The sequence below is a fragment of the Hermetia illucens genome, chromosome 5, assembly GCF_905115235.1.
Source record: "Hermetia illucens chromosome 5, iHerIll2.2.curated.20191125, whole genome shotgun sequence".
NCBI lineage: Eukaryota > Metazoa > Arthropoda > Insecta > Diptera > Stratiomyidae > Hermetia > Hermetia illucens.
In genome coordinates this window covers 34387779-34407410 of record NC_051853.1, presented here as the reverse complement: position 1 = coordinate 34407410, position 19632 = coordinate 34387779, and the positions used below count along the sequence as shown (strand labels likewise).

The 19632-nt window shown below is 43.2% G+C and overlaps 1 protein-coding gene across 2 annotated transcripts in view; it reads right to left on the bottom strand.

Annotated features, from left to right (window-relative positions):
* Window positions 1-14193, bottom strand: part of LOC119657093 (transmembrane protein 132E) — a 282989-nt gene extending 268796 nt beyond the window's left edge. For both annotated transcript variants that reach the window (XM_038063846.1, XM_038063848.1), the window contains exon 1: window positions 12782-14193. In XM_038063846.1, the coding sequence (XP_037919774.1) occupies window positions 12782-12872 (91 nt within the window). In that variant the 5' untranslated portion in view covers window positions 12873-14193. The remainder of the gene's footprint in view (window positions 1-12781) is intronic.
* Window positions 14194-19632: the final 5439 nt, after the last annotated feature.

Below are 19632 nucleotides of genomic sequence, written 5' to 3'. Positions count from 1 at the left end.
CCACGTTCAACGCGCAAACAATACTCGAAACACTAAAAAATTCTACCCGAGGTCCTTCAAAAATAATCCGTACCTACCATATGTGACAAGGGGTTACAAAGTGCAACTTGAAGTAGGAAATTTGGAATTTTATCTTATAAAGCAACGAAAGAGTGAAGAAGTACATGTACATCTATCCTTCTATAACTAACCAAAGGATAGATTCAGAGTGGTTTAGTGATTAGGTAGTTCAACTGAAGAAATACCTTAGTCGAGTAAGATAAGAGTGTGATTCTGTAGATCTCTCCCTTGCGACGGGGAAATGTATATGGAATACAAGCCTTCATTTATTCAGAAAGAGAAATGGAGCACGACCAATGCAAGTTATGTAATTTTGGAATAGAATTGAAGTAGTTGTACAGAAATGGCGCTGGAAAACGTCTAATGAATCCTAAACCTCATTCATTCATTTAAACCTCGTTCGTAAACTGGGTCGGTAAGATTTTTTCTCTTCTAGGTTGGTACAACCTTTGGGCGTTCATATGAAGCTTGAGCGTGTTAAGTCCATAAGTACGGCAGCCATTTGTTTAAGATGCGAATAGTTTATCTGTAAATTTTTACTACGGTAAATATTTTGTGTGTCCACGGATCTTTTAAAACAAGTCGGGAAACCGGGAGCTGGACGCTTCAGGTATGAAAGGTTTTGTGTATTTCTTTTATAAGGCCATTTGGGTGTGCATTTGTCCTATTAGAACCAGCATTTAAACCCCCTTTTGCATCTATGGGGACTCCCCCTTACATTCGATGTAGAATTATGTAATTTACTGAGCGTGAGCGTTCACAGTTCCTACATTTCTACCAAATTTGGTGTGAATCGCTACAACCATCTCAGAGAAAATAGGTATGACGGACAGACAGACAGTAAACCGATTTGAAAATTTTAAAAAGGGCTTTATCGAGAGGTCCTGAGGTCGTAGAAAACTTGACTTTTCCGAGCCGTACATCTACCACTGTGGTGATAATTTCAAAAAAGTAAGAAGGACGCGCTTATGTATCAACTAGACACATCCTGGTTGCTGTTTTGGGTATGAAGCGCAGCGTAAATCTCCGCCAGAAAAAACTAGAATGACCCTATGTTCATCAAATGTATTATTACTCGTTGCGAGACGTGGGTTTATGAATGTGATATCCAAAATATCCAACAGCGAAGCGATTAGTGCGCCAAAAAAGAGCTGAAACCGGAAAAAATTACCGAAGGAACTAAAGGCTATCCCGCCCCAGGCCCATGTTTGCAATAAATTCACAAAATATAGTGATATGCTATGAATTCTTTACTTTATTTTAGCAGATATTGGGGATGGGGGTATTTTGAGGCCCGGATGTTATGTAGCTAAAAAGCTCTTAAAATAAGCGACCATCTTTTAGCATCTGCACTCCCATATTTTTTTTTTTTAATAATGTCAAAACTAAACCTTGTTTGAATAATATAACAGCATACAACTGTAAAGAAAAGTGAGAATTAGCCAGACAGTGAACGATACAAAAAGCATTTGCAATTGTATCGATTCCTGAAATTGTGAAAAAAATGGTAAGGAATCTGGTTGCAAATGCAAGTATTACAGAGACAACTAGGCAACACCTTGTCCTATCTTTACTGCAGATAACCAAGAAAGTTAATATGTATCAATTTTTGGATGGAAAGGATACAGTTTCCTAATTTTAAGGAGATAGTTAACAGGTTATCAAGAAATGGAAATTGCAGCTGATCCTTCATCGAAACAAATCACGAAATCCTTCATTTAAGCAATAAACTTCTGCTGGCGAGACAAACATAATACGTTTAAGATATTAGGTTACTAAACTGACTACCAAGTACGAAAAAGGATCATAATGTTGGTCTGTGAAAAGAAATAATTTAGATTTTGAAAACAAAAAGAAAACCTACGGCCTAACTTTCTACGGGGTATCATGTCAAAAGTAAGTTTATCATGTTGATCTCATTTTGGTTACTGCAGTCCAAAGAAATAAAGGATAATACTAAACGATGTATGCAGATCACATGCTGTGATGGAAAATGTCTCCAACACCTCCACCATGATACAAATTACAAAAATCAGAATCTTTTATGACCCTTGGCTGAGGTATTCTAAAGAGTTATCCTTCAACCATTGTTCCAAGTTGTAAACTTTAGAAAGAATTGAAACATTTACTTTTTTCGGGAATACTTTACTCCTGCTCCGGTACGAGTTTTAATTCAATGAGAAACTTGGTTCTTAAAATACAATAGATGAGATAGGGAAGGATATTTTTTAATCTGAAGGGGTCATTTTCTGCTAGAAATCTGCAAGTTCCCAGCAACTGCTAGGCGGAAAATATATCGATTGCTAAACTCCATTACCAATGGAAGTCAATAAGCTGAAAGAAAACATCCATGTGATAATCTACGCAAAATATACAACATCTCCCTTAAGCTCTTTCATATTTTTTTCATAAATTGCGTTTCGCCCACATAACAGCTAGACGGCAACTCTACCCATCAATCGCAACCAACTCAATTTTATGTTGGTCGTGCGTTTCTAATATTCGCTTACTACCCCATATGCACATTGAATCAACTTGGAAATCCGAATTCGGCAATATAATTTTCCCGCACGAACGAATTCTGTTGCAACGTCATCGTCGTCGGCAACAACACGACAGGATACGGCCGAGAGTGAAATAATAGGACACTCGCCTCGGGAATCACACCAAACACTGAGCCCAGGCGCCTCCAACACATTAACCCAAGGCGAGGAGACAAGAGTTCGCCTCCTAAAATCCTGAAATGGGGCATAGTCGTAGAGGAATAATCTAAAGCAAACCGAGAACAAGCGCCATAAGTGCCAACAACAACTTGCACGACCTCAAATCGTCGAGTGGGGGTTAGTCAATGTGGCATCGTATCGATTAGTTGCTATTCATGGATTCCAAGGAAGCACGGGGGGAATCAAGGACGAATGGAGTTCAATTCAGTGTGTAGACACAATCGAGAGCTGGCCAGATTCACGCAAAAAATAGAAAAGACAAATAGGCCCGGCAGAATTGTGGCCCCGCACTATCAATGCATCCGCTGCTTCCGAATTCGAACATCCCATCTCTGACTTCTGGCATTATTTCGATCCTTAGCTTTGCGTGGTGCGTGGTTAATGCCAATGTTGGATTGTCGTCAGCATGGTTTCTGTTGAAATCGTTGGATGAAATACGCCAACACGAACTTGACTCGAATCAGCGCTGCCACTGGTCTCTGCCACGGACTGGCACAAGAACACCACGCGACCCATACCCGGCTCCTCAGCCAATTCCGCTGAAGGCACCCGCACCCACAGCACTACAAGAAGATTGCCTCCGGCCTCTATAGACCGGCCAGCCGGTGCCAGCGCCAATCCGACCAGTTTCAATCTCTCCATGTCCATATGCCGTCGTTTTCGTGGTAACGAAAGAGAACAGTGGGTGTTGTAATGGTTTCGACTTATAAATGGTAAATTGGGAAGTTAAAGGGAGGACATAAATCACATTTTGTTTGGAACGTCTCCATATGTTCCGATGATATATGTCGGTGGAATTGAAGTTTAAACTGATTATATGCTGCGATATTTTTTTTAAACTGCCGACAGCAGTTGGAAATCGCAATCTGACAAAATACAACTTAATGGCAAGCCATGTAAAAAGGGTATATTGTATGCCATGAGAACCATAACGCTGCATGCAACATACAAATATTTCGAAATCGCAAGCACTGAGTGTGTGTAGATGTGCTTGAAGAGGTGTATCATGTTACACGTTGTTTCCATCAAGTAGCAATTACACACTTGCCGGCTCCTTGAGCAATTGAATAGTTTTAATCCTTTTTTGTGAGTGCCTGCAAAACAATGTGAGAATGAGAACCTCACTCAGGGTTTTATCAAACAACTTTCCAGGTTCGAAAAGGATGATTTGAATTCAAACGTTTGAGCGAAGAAAACATCTGCAATCAAAACTTTCTTTAGCTGGCTTTTCTAATGTCATGGAAGCTTCAGAACTGAACATCATTGATTACCAGCCGTGATTAACATTTGACTGACGGTTTCGTCCAGGGCAGAGGCAACTTATCAGACGCTGCCTCACCTCTGTCCTAGAAGCAGCGTGACCGAAAGTGGCGACAGGTGGTAATCGCTCCATTTACAAATAATCGCAAACACGACATGAGTGCTAATTATATTGAAATGAAATTCGTCAAAAGTTTAGACCTAAACCAGGCCGAAGTGAATTTTTTGTTGAGGATGCTGGGAGTCCTGAGTCCGCATCCCCTTATTGACGGACCGGACCACTATAAATGGAGCATCTTATGAGTTGCCTCTGCCCTGGACGAAATCTCTAGTCAACTTTTTTGAAAAACTTGGATGTTTAACCCAAAAAAGAGGAGTCCGTGGACCACAAGAGAGAGGAAGTAAGTTGCTTCCCAAGTGGTCCGGTCTACCATCAAGTGGGTGCGGACTTAGGACTCCCAGCATTCTCAACAAAAAAATTAATAAATAATAGCGGTAATCTCAGTTTATAGCCAGAATATCTCTTAGTGACGCAGACATATCCGGCGCTGATTACAAACAGAGGTGTACCAATTCTCAGAATCATGAAAACTGAAACCGAAAAAGATGTTGAAATCTTCTAGCAATCGTTTTTAAACTAAATCTTTCGATAACCTTCCGAATCCGAAGTCAAGAGTGGAAAAGCAAATTATTACTCTAAGAAGCTAGGCTAAGGTTTCCAATTGGAAACGAAAAGTTAATCAAAAATATTTACTGACATGAAAGCAAAATTGGGATGCAGGGACTAAAAACCTCTGGGCGAGAAATTCTTCGCTTATCCTAGTAATAGTAAATTTGCAGAAAAAAATTGGGTACCTATACCGTAGTGAAGACAAATTCCCTTTTTGAAAACCTTCAGCAAACGGATATCCATGTAAAGCAGGACCAAAATACTTTTAAACGTTTTTTTCAGTGTCAAAATCTGAATCCTTTTTGAATGTATCGAAAAGAACTTTTAATTGAACCACTTTACCATTGGGTCAAAAAACAATTCCTTTACTCAATAGTGAAGGAAAAATCGTCGTAATTTCACCGAGCCCCTTTTGGATATGGATATAAAATATCTGTATCCTGGTAAGTCTGCTACCGTTGGGTTTTAGTGTTTTCAATGTGAATTCTTCTTTAATCACAACTGCAATGATCACCTATGGAGGCATATCCTATGTCGTACTTTCACCCTTTTGGAAGAACACACAATTCCTTGTTTCTAATTGCTTTTTTTTATTCGTTTTTAAAGAAACTGGGCTAAATTTTCATTATCATGAAACAATTCACAGCCAGGATTCCAACCAGCAACCTGATCATGACAATCGCATCGTCAATTTCAGAAGATAAATATGTTTTGATTATTTATCATCTGAAATCACAAATGTTAAAAAGCAAGCGCAGCTCAGAGTGTAAAGTAGACAAACCTTTCCGCACTTCCAGCACCCAACTTACTTACCTTAAAGCTATAGCAAGAACGTAGTTCTTGATTATTTAGATACTCAGGCTGAATTGAACAGTTGTTTCCAAATAATGGACCAAAAGCAAAAAGCATTCTCTGCCTTTTATAATTAAATATATAAAAATATATAAAAAAAGAGCTACTCAAGGATGTGTAATCGCATAAATGGGTTTGTGATGGTTAAAAGACTATCCTTAGTGGCCGGAGACAAGAGGGAAGACCTATCCCCAAAAACCTAAAAAAATTAGTTAAATTGACACCGTGAAGGTTCGCCCGCAAATACTGAAACTCCATCGAAGTGTTTCGTCAACACGTGTTTGCAAGCCTCTGTGCTAGCCAAGCTCGGGAATAAGGGCGGGTCAATTTAGCCATTTTTTTTCAATTTTTGGGGATAGCTCTTTCCTCTTGGCCGTCTTCGACCATTAAGGAAAATCTTTTGACCATCTATGTAATTACAAATGGCGCCCAATGTAGGGCGCAACATTTCCTAGATTCAAGCCTCTGAATCCTGTTCCGGCTCACTTCGTTTTGGTGTGTCGTAGAAGTTTCTCAACATTTCTCCCGACTAGGCTCCACTTGCCCTTGACTTCATCTTTCAAGTTTTAGGTTTCACGCCTTTTTTCCCCAGAAACAAGTATTCCTAAGTGTTAATTTTTCTTCCCACCTGGTACAGTTCCCTATCCTATCCTATCCTTGGTAGAATACCATAAAAGCTGGTCGTTTGTTGTGTTTGTCTTTGAGACTTAACATCAGTGGCGGCTATACGCCGAAAGGTATTCCCGTCCGAGCTTCTGTGGAGGGTCTTTCCCTATCTTAATGTGAAACGGGTATTTCTTTGTTTCATAATTTGAGATCTAAAAATAGGAAAACGAGCAGTGGGAAACAGCAGAGAAGTCATTGCGAGACTCACGGAGGCCGGGGGGATACAAAATGATGAAATATTAGTATCCTTCGACGTAAAAGCGCTGCTCCCAAGCGTACCAATGAAGGAAGCCCTCTACTTCTTCGAAGAGTGGATCACGACACACGAAAATTCATCCGAATGGAAGAAGAAGGCTAAACTGTACAAGAAATTGGCCTTCACATGCATGAGTGAATCCTATTTCACATTCAGAAATAAATTTTATAAAACAACCACCGGGGTAGCAATGGGCAACCCCTCCCCCCCTCACCGCTGCTATGTGAGGTATTTATGGAAAACCTGGAGGATGAACTCGAGAAAGCTGGGGCACTCCCAAGATTTTGGATCAGATACGTGGATGATGTATTAGCAATTATCAAAAGGGAAGAAGCACGGTGGAGGAAAGTTTCTCTGCACATTTGTTGCAACAATTTTTGAGGTTCGGATGGCATTCTGGCCATCTAGAGTTTTCCGGAGATAATAAACAAGGAATTAAACACTTAGGGAGGAAGGAGCACTCGATATTTCGTTGATTTTGGACTTCTAATTGGTCGCTGATTTGCTAATTTTTCTCATATTTTTTTTTTATAATTTGCACTATTATTTCTTTATTTACTAAAAGCGCTATTTTGGATTATTTATTAGAACTCATTTGACTGAGTTTTAGTTGGACTTCTATGTTTCTGATTTTTGGGTCTTGACTGAATTGAATTGAATTGGGACGAACGAGGAGCAGTGGGCTCCTGTATCGCTTTCGTCGCTGTTACCCCCTTTGACACTCCCAGTTCGACGGGTCATGCTCGTGGCGTGATATCCCCCGCCAAAACATCCCATATCCGGAACTCTTGGGGTTTAAGATATGACGGGTCAAAGGGTTCTCTGCCAATAGACAAGCTCCTTTTTAATTGAATCCTTGACGCAATCAACTATACTGGGGAACTTTTTTTTATTATTAGAGTACACGTACATGTTGTTTGCGGGAGAACCGGCGGACTAGTTCTAAAAGTATCGAGAAGCCGCCCCAGACGCTCGGTGGCTGGATCTTTCACAGAGTTCTACAGATATATTCGACTTTGGTGTCCAAACTCCAACTACCGCTCAAGGAGGCTAAATTGGTTGAGACTTTGCGACGCAGCTTGCGACCGGAAATCCTGCAGGCAATTTTCCTCATTTATATAACTACCATTCGTAAGTTATGTGGATGGGTCGAAACATTAGAAAACCAACAAGACCGGTCGTACGTAAGTGACGGGACTAAAGCGCCACTTGTCGGAACTGGACGCAACCAAAACTTTTAGCGGAAGGTTCTAACACGATCCCCCTAACATTCGGGAAGCAGAGGTCGAATCAGTTCAGTCTCGTGGTTACTGGAAGTGCAGTGACCCAGGACACATTGCCAAGATTGTGTGGGAGAATTATGTCATTTCTGTTACATTATGAAGCCACAGCGCCCCCGCTGCGCGCTCCCAAAAAAATACGATTCGTTCCCCTGGGGAAGGGAGGCGCAAAACTCTCACAACATCGCCCAATATAATGACCGTGCCTCACGAAACCGTACAGACCCACGCACCGGTAAGACACGTGAAATTTTGTATGACACGGGACAGGGATCGAAGTGTTGCCTCCGACATCAACAAAAGGTGAACAGAATCTGGCAGTCGTTGAGCTTCTTTTCCAAGCAGTTGAACCCCGCTCAATGGAACTGCAATACTTACGATCGTAAGTTATTAGCCGCACACATCCCAATTAAATACCCCCGGCACTGATTTCGGGATGGAGGAAAAACCAAGACTTCACCGCCTGTATGGACAAAATAGTGTTTTCTATTGACTTAGGGAAGGTGGGGCACAATGAAACAGTCGGCGCATCGAGCGAACCAAAAGGTCTACCGCAACGAAATTCCTGCAGAAAGCGCTGAGGCCAACCCCAAACAAAGCGAGCAATCGCGCCCTTTAGTTACGTGACAGACCGGACAAAATGAAGTGCGGTTTTGTGTGGTCAAACTAAAATTTGTGTCCAAACGGATTTTACATTTAAGAGGTAAAAGTAATTATTTTATTCAATCAGCTCTTATAACATTCTATTGTGCATGTATCTTTTAAGATTTTGTCCGACTTTGGTTTATCTACCTCTTCACGTTCATCGTAGAGAGAGAGAGAAATCAAAATGGCACGTGGATTTTTTTTAAACAGAAGGGTTACGCTAAAAAGTTGCATGGACACAGTGTGAGACGTGCTGCTATTCTAAAAATTGTGAATCATTTCACGTTATCAAGATATGTGAAGGACGTAGTGAGGAGAATTCGAGATATGCGCCTAATAACCCAGTTAGGGTCGTTTTCATAGCAGAGCAAAAGGAGAAACTGAAAAATTGCCTAATTATATGTGCTTTAAAATGTACTATGGCGTACCAGTAGAAGACGCGTTTCAGTTCTGACTTTACCTCCTCATTCATCCAATAAAATGCAACCACTGGCTGATGCTGTTTTTGGGTCTTTTAAGACTTATTATAATGAAACTCTAGACTCTTGGATGATGCAAAACCCTGGGAAAACAGCATCAATTTATAATCCTTCGTGAACATAGCTCATCAGAAAAGCATGACGCTTTCTAATATAATTTTAGGATTCAAAAAAGTGGGATGTTTTTACCGAAGCCGACTTCTTACGCAATTATGTGACTGATCGCTTGCTGGCACTGTGGATTATCAACCACCCAAGACACATGGTTCTACTATGACAAGTGAGTCGCTCAATTATCCCCCACAAATGTAAAAAGGAGCAGATTCAAATCATGCGATGTCTCATTTGCCACTTCTCTCAAAAGCTTCGATTACACGGTGCCCGTGTTCTGGTTTAGCCTGTTCCCTTCTGGCTTTCTTACGATCGCCAAGGTCTCTTGCTCGTCTAACTTCCTACTGTCCCGCGTACGTTGATGACCTCCACGGTGTTCCATGTTATGTCTCTCCTCACTGATGTGCCATGTTATCACGGATTTGAACTCTTCTTAATTCTCGTGGTTGTCTCCGCTTCTCCTTCGTGCTCTACTCAGCGTATCGAAATCAGTATTATATAAAAAAATGAAGAGGAATGGCTGAGGGAACTATACTGTGCGAGCCTATCAAGAATAGAACAGTGCAGGGGGCTTATTGGGGGGCACGAATCCAAGCGCACAAAGGACTCTTTAACCCTCGCCAAGAAGAATCATCGGGGGAATTCTCACCGATCACGGCCGACTATCAACTAGGAATATCTACAGACACCGCCTGCAGATTCTGTGCGGAGTGTGTTGAAACCTCTATACACGTTCTGAAACAAAGTAGTTCGAGGCACTTGGGAGAACCTTATACCAGATGCAAAGATGAAAAGGCCACATTAGTTCTTTAAGGACGCAGTGCGACACTTACCAGAATAATAATTATATATCGTGTTTTAATTTGCTGGCCATGGAGGATCCTAACCTACTTTTGAACTAGTGAATCCTACTCGATGCCACCATGACAATGTTTAACCCTTTTATCGTTTTACAAAGTTTCGACGAAGCTGCAAAGTGTGTGACCCCTATTTTTCTTTTCTCTTCCAAGTTATTAGCGAGGGATGTCAGTGCCCTCATTTCTTGCCATTTCGGCTTCTTCTAAATGAGTTTTTCAATAATCAACGGTTGGAAGCCGTTCTTCACTCCGGTATCCTAAATCTACCTTTCAGCACTTAGGGGCAGAGCGAACAATAGGTGGTTCATTACGGTCCATTTTATGTGAATGGGAGTGGTTCGAATTTCACGAAATTTTTCGAGAAATTTGGTTAGGCTTTCTTTTGATATCGAAAGAGATCTCTTTTTCCTCTCTAATGATCCTTAAATCAAGAAATGGGAGGTCTCCATTGTTGTCTATCTCCTTTATTGTGAATCTTAGGTTTCCATGTACCTGATTCAGGACTTCCAGAATCTCCTCCACTTTGTCTTCATGGACAAAATTGGAAATGTTATCTACATACCTTGACCAGCCCTTGGAGTGTAGATCATTCTCAATCTTGCCCATGAATATTGCCACCCCTTCCTTTACAGAACTTCCCTCTGAATGTCGGGTAGCTCTCCGTCGTGCATACCCCTGCAAGTTTCATGAGCACCCCTGTTTCTCTTTTCCACGCCTAGCACGTGGGATTTTTACTTAGTAACCACTCTACTAGATAGAGAAGCGCCTCACTGGGATGCTCCAATGACGCTATTCACCTGGTGTCGCAAATTCCACATCCTTTAGTTTCCTGATAAAATCCTTTCTATTCCTGATGGCTTTTCCAGCGGGTAGTACACCTAGTTCTTTAAGCCTACTCCGCAGCCACTTGGTGATATTTTGTGTGGGTGAGTTTGTGGCCATTGTAATTTTGCAGAATTCGTTGTCAGTTTTGTGGGTCTTTATTCATGGCAGTACGGGGTTGGGCATCCGAAAAGAGAAACCGGGATTTCAGTTAAAAGCGGACCAAGGAAATGCGGTTGTTAGAGTCGACAAGACGGATTACGACGCGACAGATTTCGAGAAACTTCGAACGTGAGGACACTTGGAATTGAGGAAAGACCCTTTGCCGGATTCAATTAAACGGGCGGAAAAAGTATCAAAGGAATGCTGCTACATAATGGAGTGAGTGATTGTGCCCCAGGGACCCTATGTAAAATTTTAGAAAGAGCTAAAAAATGAGAACCCACTTTGTCAAAGAAATAAGCAGGTCTTCCTAAGACGACGTGTCAATAGATAAATTGAGGAGGAAGATTTGGGGGATTTGGGGGTTTGGGCGTATTCCTATTCTCAAAAACAGAGAAGTTCATTCATTAGGTCGGTAGGTTTCTTTGGCGACCGTAAATCGACAATTGTCCCTAACTCCTTCAATGTTTATCCAAATGTAATCTCGCGGTGTTTCTAGCGATTAAATTATTTGAAATGATTAAGACTTGCCTTTTCTATTGGTTAGTAAGCTTGCAAATATCGATATTTCGGGAACCAATTGCCTACTAGCAGACTTATAGCACTGATGAAGGGAACAAGTGGTTCCCGAAACATAGCTATTTGCAAGCTTAATAAACATTACTGGCGAATAGAAAAGGCAAGTCTTAATTATTTCAAATACTTCACCGTTTGCCATTTTGTGCGTTTCTACATCGAACTGAAATTCTATAATTTGGCATTCTTAAAAGCCATTTTTTCAATCAGATATAAATTTCCCACTCAGCAAAGTGTATTCTAGGAAAAACTGCGTTGCAGACCATCACGTACTTGTAGGAAGGTTCACGTGTCGCAGACATTGAAATCCAAAGCCGTAAGCTCTTAAATATCGCACTCGATTTTCCTGGAAAAATCTATTGAAGTCTTTCCCATTTCTCTGGTCATGGTCTTCTTGGCTCCATAATTTCGCAGAATTCGTTCATTTCGTATCCATCCCTCTAATATCTCTACACAAATGCCACAATAAATTGTCCATCGAAATCCATTCCAATAATAAGCAGCCCCAACTTCCCTTATTACGTGTATCATGGCCGCAATCTGATTTTCTTAGAAACCGAACAATAAAACAGGCAACTAAGGAGCATTCATAATTGTTTATTATCTTGGATAAAATTCTTGAAATCTTCTTACAAGTCAGTGTTCAAAGCCTTCCATTCTCCAGTGTCCACAATATCCACATCGCCATTAAGCACTGCAAAGGACCGGATTTTATACGTGAACAACATGATTCCACTTTTTTCGGCTACTACAGGACCATTCCATGCAGAGCCACAGATAAGGCCTAGCAGCAAAGGCTCTATCATCTACAACTATCCAAGGCGAATCGAAAGGTATACATTATTGCAAGGCTCGACACAAGTGGCCGGGAAGCGGGACGGGGCACCACCAGGAGCACACAGCCCAGTGAGGCACGGCACGGAAAGAAAGGCGACTCTCGCGTACGGGCCAAGACACAACAGCAACCGCTACGGCTCGAGTTCACCAGTCGCCTGCGCCGCTATCGATTGTTTACCTCCGATCGTAATTTCTTCCAATTCTTGCGACGACTTCTTGGGATCGACCAGTCAGCATTGTTCGCAGACAGGTTGTGTGCAAAGCAGAAAAAAGACACCGAAGGAAACGTCGATATGCGGGCCAGGGAAAAAGAAGTTGTAAGACGGCTGCCGCACGGCCTATCAGAACTGGATGAGCTCGAGTGGTGTTGAGCGAGTTTATCTGCAGTGCATGGAGCGGTCGGCGCGATTCAGCGGGAAAGTGTCTCGGAGCGATGCTCTTGTGATGGGTAGTTGACATCGAAAGTCGCAAAATCAATAGCACTTAAAAGTTCACGAGGGTTCCTGAGAGCAACTGGCAACTTACCGAACAATGAAGCAACTGCCAAGCACAATATCCATAGATCCATATTGGGTTTGCTTCCGCAACGGGCTCTGTCAGCTTTCTTGGATTTCATGTTTCGCGTTTCGCTGTTTATACTCTTCTTCGCACGAGGGTTGTTCACTTTCGGGGACGCCTCACCCCCAAGCAATCCGTCGCCGTAATCAACTTGTCGTCAAGGATCTGAAGAAATGAATGAAAGTACAACTCCGTCTGACTACTCCAGAGGAGTCGTGTAGTAGTTTCCCGTCCGTCTGTCTGTCCACCGCTTATTATCCTTGTAGCATAGCGAACATGGCACTGCACTGGCACTGAGAAGCGTTAGGGCGAACAGGACACTAGACGCACACACCAAGGATACGCCGAGCGACTAGTCGAGTCAACTGTCGCCCGATTTCTTCCCAATTCGAGTCTTCCGACTCTATTTCTCGGCGAACACCAGGTGGACCCCAGGGAGGGAGCCATCACGACACTTGCCTGCCGACCCCATCGCGCACACTTGGGCCACAAGCCCCCAAATCACTTCCTGAGTCCTGGCGACGACCGAAACTGTCAGACGACACCCCACAGTTACCGAATACGGGAAAATCGAAAAAGAAAACTCACGACGACAGCACGACCTTACGAAAGACTCACGCACCGCAGCAGTCACCAAGAACGGAGAAGAAAACACTTTGGAAATTGGATGAGAAAATCACCGTCGTTTCCGTTTCCGCAACGAGCACCGCGGCCACTTGCGAATTCACTTGACTCGGCGCCGATTCTGGCGGCCACCAAGCTCCTGGGAGGTGCTTTCCTGCGGAAAACTCCCTTTGCACGCAATTTCACTGGCAATTTGAGATGTTCTCTGTGAAAAATCGACCAGAATCCACAAAAGTCACCTCGCCGTCACCGAACACACAATTCTCACGACCATAGCAGAACTCCAACTGCACCGTCTCAGTCCGACGTTTTCCCTGGTTGATGTCGCTCCCGTCGTGGCGGCTGTCAGTGCGCGACGTGCGCCGTCGCCACTGCACAGCAGCATCACCACCAGGCGGGAGCGAGATGGCGCGAGGAGAATGATGTTCTGAGCGGCGTGCATTCAGTGAGAGTGCAAGCAGGAGGAAAGATGGGAAAAATGAAAACAACTCGGCCCTTTGCAGACTGCAATGTGATGAGAAGATGTGCGATAGAGACAGATGGGCGCAAATATAGTTTTCCCATGTCGGTATCCAGAGCAAACGTCAGGTGATAGGTAAAGAGTCGGCAATGACAGTTGTTATGAGGACCAGTGCAGTGGCGTCCAATTTGTAATAAATTTTTCAGATAGGCTCTTCGAAATGAATTAATTTACAACAGATTTTAAACAACTAATTTGGGTAGATTCCGATTTTGCTAGCGCCGCGATTTCACGATAGATTTCGATAAAACGAGCCAAAATAACGACGAAAATAAGAAATAATATTTTTCGGCGTGTCACTTACATCATTTTTTACTTGTAACACTCGAGAAATTAACGAGCATGCTTTGAGTTAACACGTTTTTGCTTCGACTTATCACACAATTTTTAGCAATATTATTATTCTGTTAAGGGAAAGTCGCACTGCGTCTTTAAAGAACTATTGTGCCCCTTTTATTGGTTATAGTGCCTATTGATCACAGAATCTCAAGTAAGCCTATAACTGTCAGGAACTTTAGTATGTTCCCTACTTCCAGATCTTTCAACGTGTATAGAGGTTTCATCACACTCCTCACAAAACCTGCAAGCAGTGTTCATTGATATCCCTAGCTTCCCTAAGTGATAGTTCAGCCAACAGTGACCAGTGAGAATTCCCACTATGATTCGGAGGTTCTTTTTGGTGAAGTATAAGCAATCCTTTGTGCGCATTCCTGGTAGGCTCGCCCAGTATAGTACCTCTTCATTTCTTAGTGTCATAGCCATGAAACCGTTTCCGATTCCACAGAAGGGTTCTGGCCCGTGTAAGGGCGTCCCTGCTCCCTTCTTGGCTAGTTCGTTCACTGCCTCGTTGCCTCCCAACCCAGCAAGGCCTGGAACCCAGAGTATCCAGACCTTGGCTGTGGACAGCCTTGACGATAGAATTTGTACCTGTCGGTACTTCTATTTGCCTGCTTTCTAGTATTTTGCCCATCCAGAATGCCAGGTTGTTTCCTACTCGCTCCGTTTTACCCGCTTTCGGAATAAAGACCCACTTTTGCCCATCTCCATGCCCTTGGTATGTATCCCAGTGCTATGCTCCCCATTACCACCCTCAGAAGAGACTAAGATAATTCCTAGGCCTCTCTGAATTAGTGCTGGGAAAATGTCATCTATTCCGGGAGATTTCAGTGGTTTAAAAGTTCCCACTGCCCACCTTAGTCTAGCTTCTGAGCATACCTCTTTTGCTAGTTTTCAGTTCTAATTTCTTCTCCTTTTATTCATTGTTGCGGTATCAGGCAGAATGTTGTCACCTGCCACCGTAGGGTAGAACCCCGGAAAATAAGTTCTGAGAAGCAGGTATACCCTGTCCTCCTCATTCTCTGTAAATGTCCTGTCTTCCTTCTTCAAACAGACAGAAGATATTCCCTCGTCTTTGGCTACAGCCTTGTAAAGCCTGGTTACTTCTGAATTCGCTTGTCAAGATTGGTCTAAACATCGAACAACGGTGGCTTAAAACGCTGCATGGGGATTTGAGAGCCTCGCGATTGCATCCAGATCAGGCTTTTGATAGAAACAAATGGCGAAACCGATCACGACGAGCCCACTCCGTTTATAAACGGCTGAAGAAAAAAATCTGTGTTAATTATTGAGAGAAATAGAGTAAACGTGATAATAATAATAAACTCTGCCATAGTCGGTCCCAGGCCCGGTTGTGAAAGGAGGAGGGATGGATAACTTCAGTCTGAATGGCTGTACGCCACCGCAGCGTTTCAGGGAGTAGGTGAGGAAAGTATAGGAACTTTGCAGTCTTGCAGATTACTCACTGAGGAAGCTATCATCACATCTGGCGGTTAGGTATAAAATGAAAATTCATCTAATGAGAAGAAGGAGAAACTTAGGGTCCGGCACGGATAACCGGCGGGGTGACTGGGTTGGACTCCCATAATGGACAGCGCGGGGTCGAAACCACTAGTCGTGGGTCGATTCAACGTCTAGGCGCCACGACGACCAGGAGCCTGCTGCAGCTGTTTCGCCACAATCTGTGACAACCAGCGTAGCGGATGAAGTGGACTGAGGTAATGAACCTCTTCATCATCCGCTTCTACTACGAAATAGCGGTGGGGCGGATACAACATCTTACCGCCCCTTGTTGAACCCGAGATTCGTCGAGTGTTTCCCAGAATTCGCGTATGTGACTGACTGACCAGTACCGCTTTATTAGTCGCAGCGACACAATCCCGGCCGTCATCAGGGAGCGTGTTCGACATGAAGTCATCGCCAACACCACGCCGCACTGCACGCAACAGTTTCGGTACTCGACCAAGCACTCCTCTCTACCGTGCAGCTTAAGTCTCGGCTGAGGTTCGGGACGAATTCAAATAGAGTGCATAGAATTTTTGGAAATGAATCCTTGTCTGGAAAGTCGGCGGGTTGCCATACCACTATGCCTGACATGAATTTTGCGGATGTTACCGAAGAGGAAGTTCGACGAGCCATAAACAGCTCGAAGAGGCCCTGGTCTGGATCGGGTGCAGAATTTGTGGTATAAGAAATTTACCAGTATACACAGTAGGTTGGCACATAGCATAAATAAAGTTATTAATCGGCCGGAAGAATTTTCACCCTTCCTCACTGCGGGAATTACCTACCTTGTCCCCAAAAAGAACACGGTTCAGGAAACCGCGGACACAAGATCGAGTACTTGCTTACCAACCCTCTACAAATTCATAAAGTCTATTATTAATGGAAGGGTCAATGCCCACCTCGAGACCTACAACATTCTGTCCCAGGCGCGGAAGAGCTACCGAATTGGTTCAACGGATTGCAAAGAGCAGCTCATTATTGACTCGGTGGTTGTAGCACAAGCAACTAAAGGCCAAAGAAACCTCTTTAGTTGCTATATCGATTATGCCAAGGCTTTTGGCAGCGTCCCGCATACCTGGCAAATCGATGTCCTACATCTGTATCGCATTGATCCGAAACTAATAAAGTTTTTGGCGACAGTCATGAAAGGGTGGCCCTCATCTGACGGTGCTAATACCTCAGAGCCTATCCATATAAGTAGAGGCGACTTCCAGGGATATTCCTTGAATCTCCTTTGGTTTTGAATGGCACTGAACCCCCTTTCATGGCTACTGAATGATACTAGAGGGCCTGGTTTTGCAATAAAATATGGCCAAAGAACTAAGTGCGAACTGACACATTTGATGTACTTAGATGACATCAAGCTGTATGCTAATACTGATGACCACCACGTCGTGATATTCGGATGGAATTTGGATTAGACAAGTGTAGAATCCAAGCCATACGTAAAGGTCATCATGAGCCGCATGCCGGACATAGCATTGGTGACCTTCACATCCAAGCCTCCGAGAGGTATACACGCGCACCAAACCGTATGTTCAGACATCCTGGTTCTTGGTCCAGCGATGGAAAGGTCCAATGCCAACATACCATTGGATTTCGGGCGGTACGTGGTCTTCCGATGGCGTTTGTAGCGTAGGAGTTTGCCTAACTTCGAGAACAGGGTAGACTCGAACAGCATTTCCAGGTCAGTAATGACTTCGACTGGAACTCCAAAGCTTGGGATCTATTGTCGACAAAGGGCCTCGGTGCATAATTGTGTGTAAATGTCGGCCAAGCCACCGTGTGAACCTATCGATGATTGTTAGGCAATACTTCAAGCTATCCAAGTCTCGCAAGGGGCCAATGATGTCGATGTGGATCGTGTGAAAATGCTTGGTAGACCAAGGAAATGAGTCTACTTATTTTTGTACGTACCAAGCACGTGACTTTAAACTTCTGGCATGCGATGCACTGTCTTACCCTGGGGTTAACAAGCCTATTTATCGGGGATAAGAAATATGGGTGCGCCAGATCGTGTACTGTATAGAATACTTCCTTGTGTAAAGTGGCCGGTATATATAGCCTAGCTCCCCCTTGAGAGGTCTCGCAGAATATTTTGGAGGTTGAGCCGAAAAGGGGAAACTACCAAAATTTGTATTTGGGGCTGTTCCTGAGGCTCTGGAGCACTGCGTTATCCTTCTGTGCCTCGGTAATTGCCGGAATATCGACCGTGGCAGGGATTTTGGCTTCTGAAATGCATGGCAAAGGGTCTGCAACTGCATTGTCCTTGCTGGACACGTGGCGGATGTTCGACATAAGCTGGTTTATGAAATTCAAGTGCCGAAGTTACCGATGGGACCCTTTGTATGGCTTTTACTTAAAAACGAAGGTAACAGATTTGTGGTCCGCGAACATTGTGAATGGCCTGCCTTCTAGGGAATGTCGGAAGTATTTGATTGGCATTTATGCGGCTAATACCTCATGATCGTAGGTGCTGTAGTTGCGTTGAAAGGTATTCAATTTCTTGGAAAAGAAACTGAACGGTTGCCAGATTTTATTCATCTTTTGGTGAAGGGCAGCACCTACCGCGATGTCTGAGGTATCGAAGAATATGGCTGAATTTCAGGAGTGTAGCGCTCGCCAACTATCGTTTGACTAGCTCAAATGCCTAGACGGCCTCTGTAGACTATGCAATCACGCTTGAATCTTTGGTCTTGGGCCAGACAAGTGGGCGTTGAGGATAGATTTTTTTTATTGGGCAAGAAACGACGATAGAGTTTAACATGCCCAAAAACCTTCGCAGATCCTTGACTGTTTTAGATCTGGGATGGCCTTAAGGTTGGTTGTGCACAAAATCGTAGATGAGTAGTATGGAGTAGCGGTCTGGAATGGTCTAAGCATTCAGACGTCTGTAATCGCTACATGGTTTCCATTTGCTCTTGGGCTTTGGAACCATGTGTAGTGGAGAAGACCAGCAGCTATTTGATGGTCTGCAAACCCCTGCTTTAAAAGTGTGTCAAATTATTTCTTAGCAAGAGCGAGCTTCTGGGGTGGTAATGGACGCACTTTTGAGAAGATATGACAGCCAGTAATGCAGATATGGTGCTATACATCACGCTTAGCTGGCTGCAAGAGACTACTTTTGGTAGTTATCTTGCTATATTTTTGAAGAAGGGCACGAATGCGAGGGTCGGCTATTTCTTCAAAAATTATAGAAAGGCTGGCAGTTGAGTAGTCGGGAAGTTTTCCTGAGGACCTGTGCGGGATTATGAGGTTTATAAGAGACCTGTTCTGCAGGTCCACTAGCAATCTATAGTGGCCTAGGAAGTCTGCGCCTAATACGGACTGCTGATGTCCGCTATAAAAAAACGTCATGAATACGTTCGTGGAAGCCCTAGACTTACGTTCATTTACCTGTAGCCGTAAGTGTGTGTGGTAGAGGAGGTTGCCGCCGCTAGTTTGAATGATTAAAATTACTATTTTTCTAATTAGAGAAATATCAACTCTGCGCCTACAATTATGCTGGTTGGGACAAGATCTAATCCTAATAATGGGGGCTCCCCCGTAAAGGCCTGGAAGTGATGTAAAGATCCTTAGTCTAGTTAGAGTAATGTTGCTAAAGCGTGGTAAAATATATAAGTTTTATTTGAATGCTATCAATTATTTCCTTATAACTACTAAATTGAATAGCCGTAGAATTAGATATTTTTTGTTTCCAAATTAAGAAGTTAGCACGAAATCAGTGCCATCTTTGGTTTCGAATAAACTTTGCATGCAGACTAAGTTGAAGAAGTTGCTAAATAAATCCAGGCTAAGCAGTATTTAACAGCAGGTCTTAAACCAATAAATG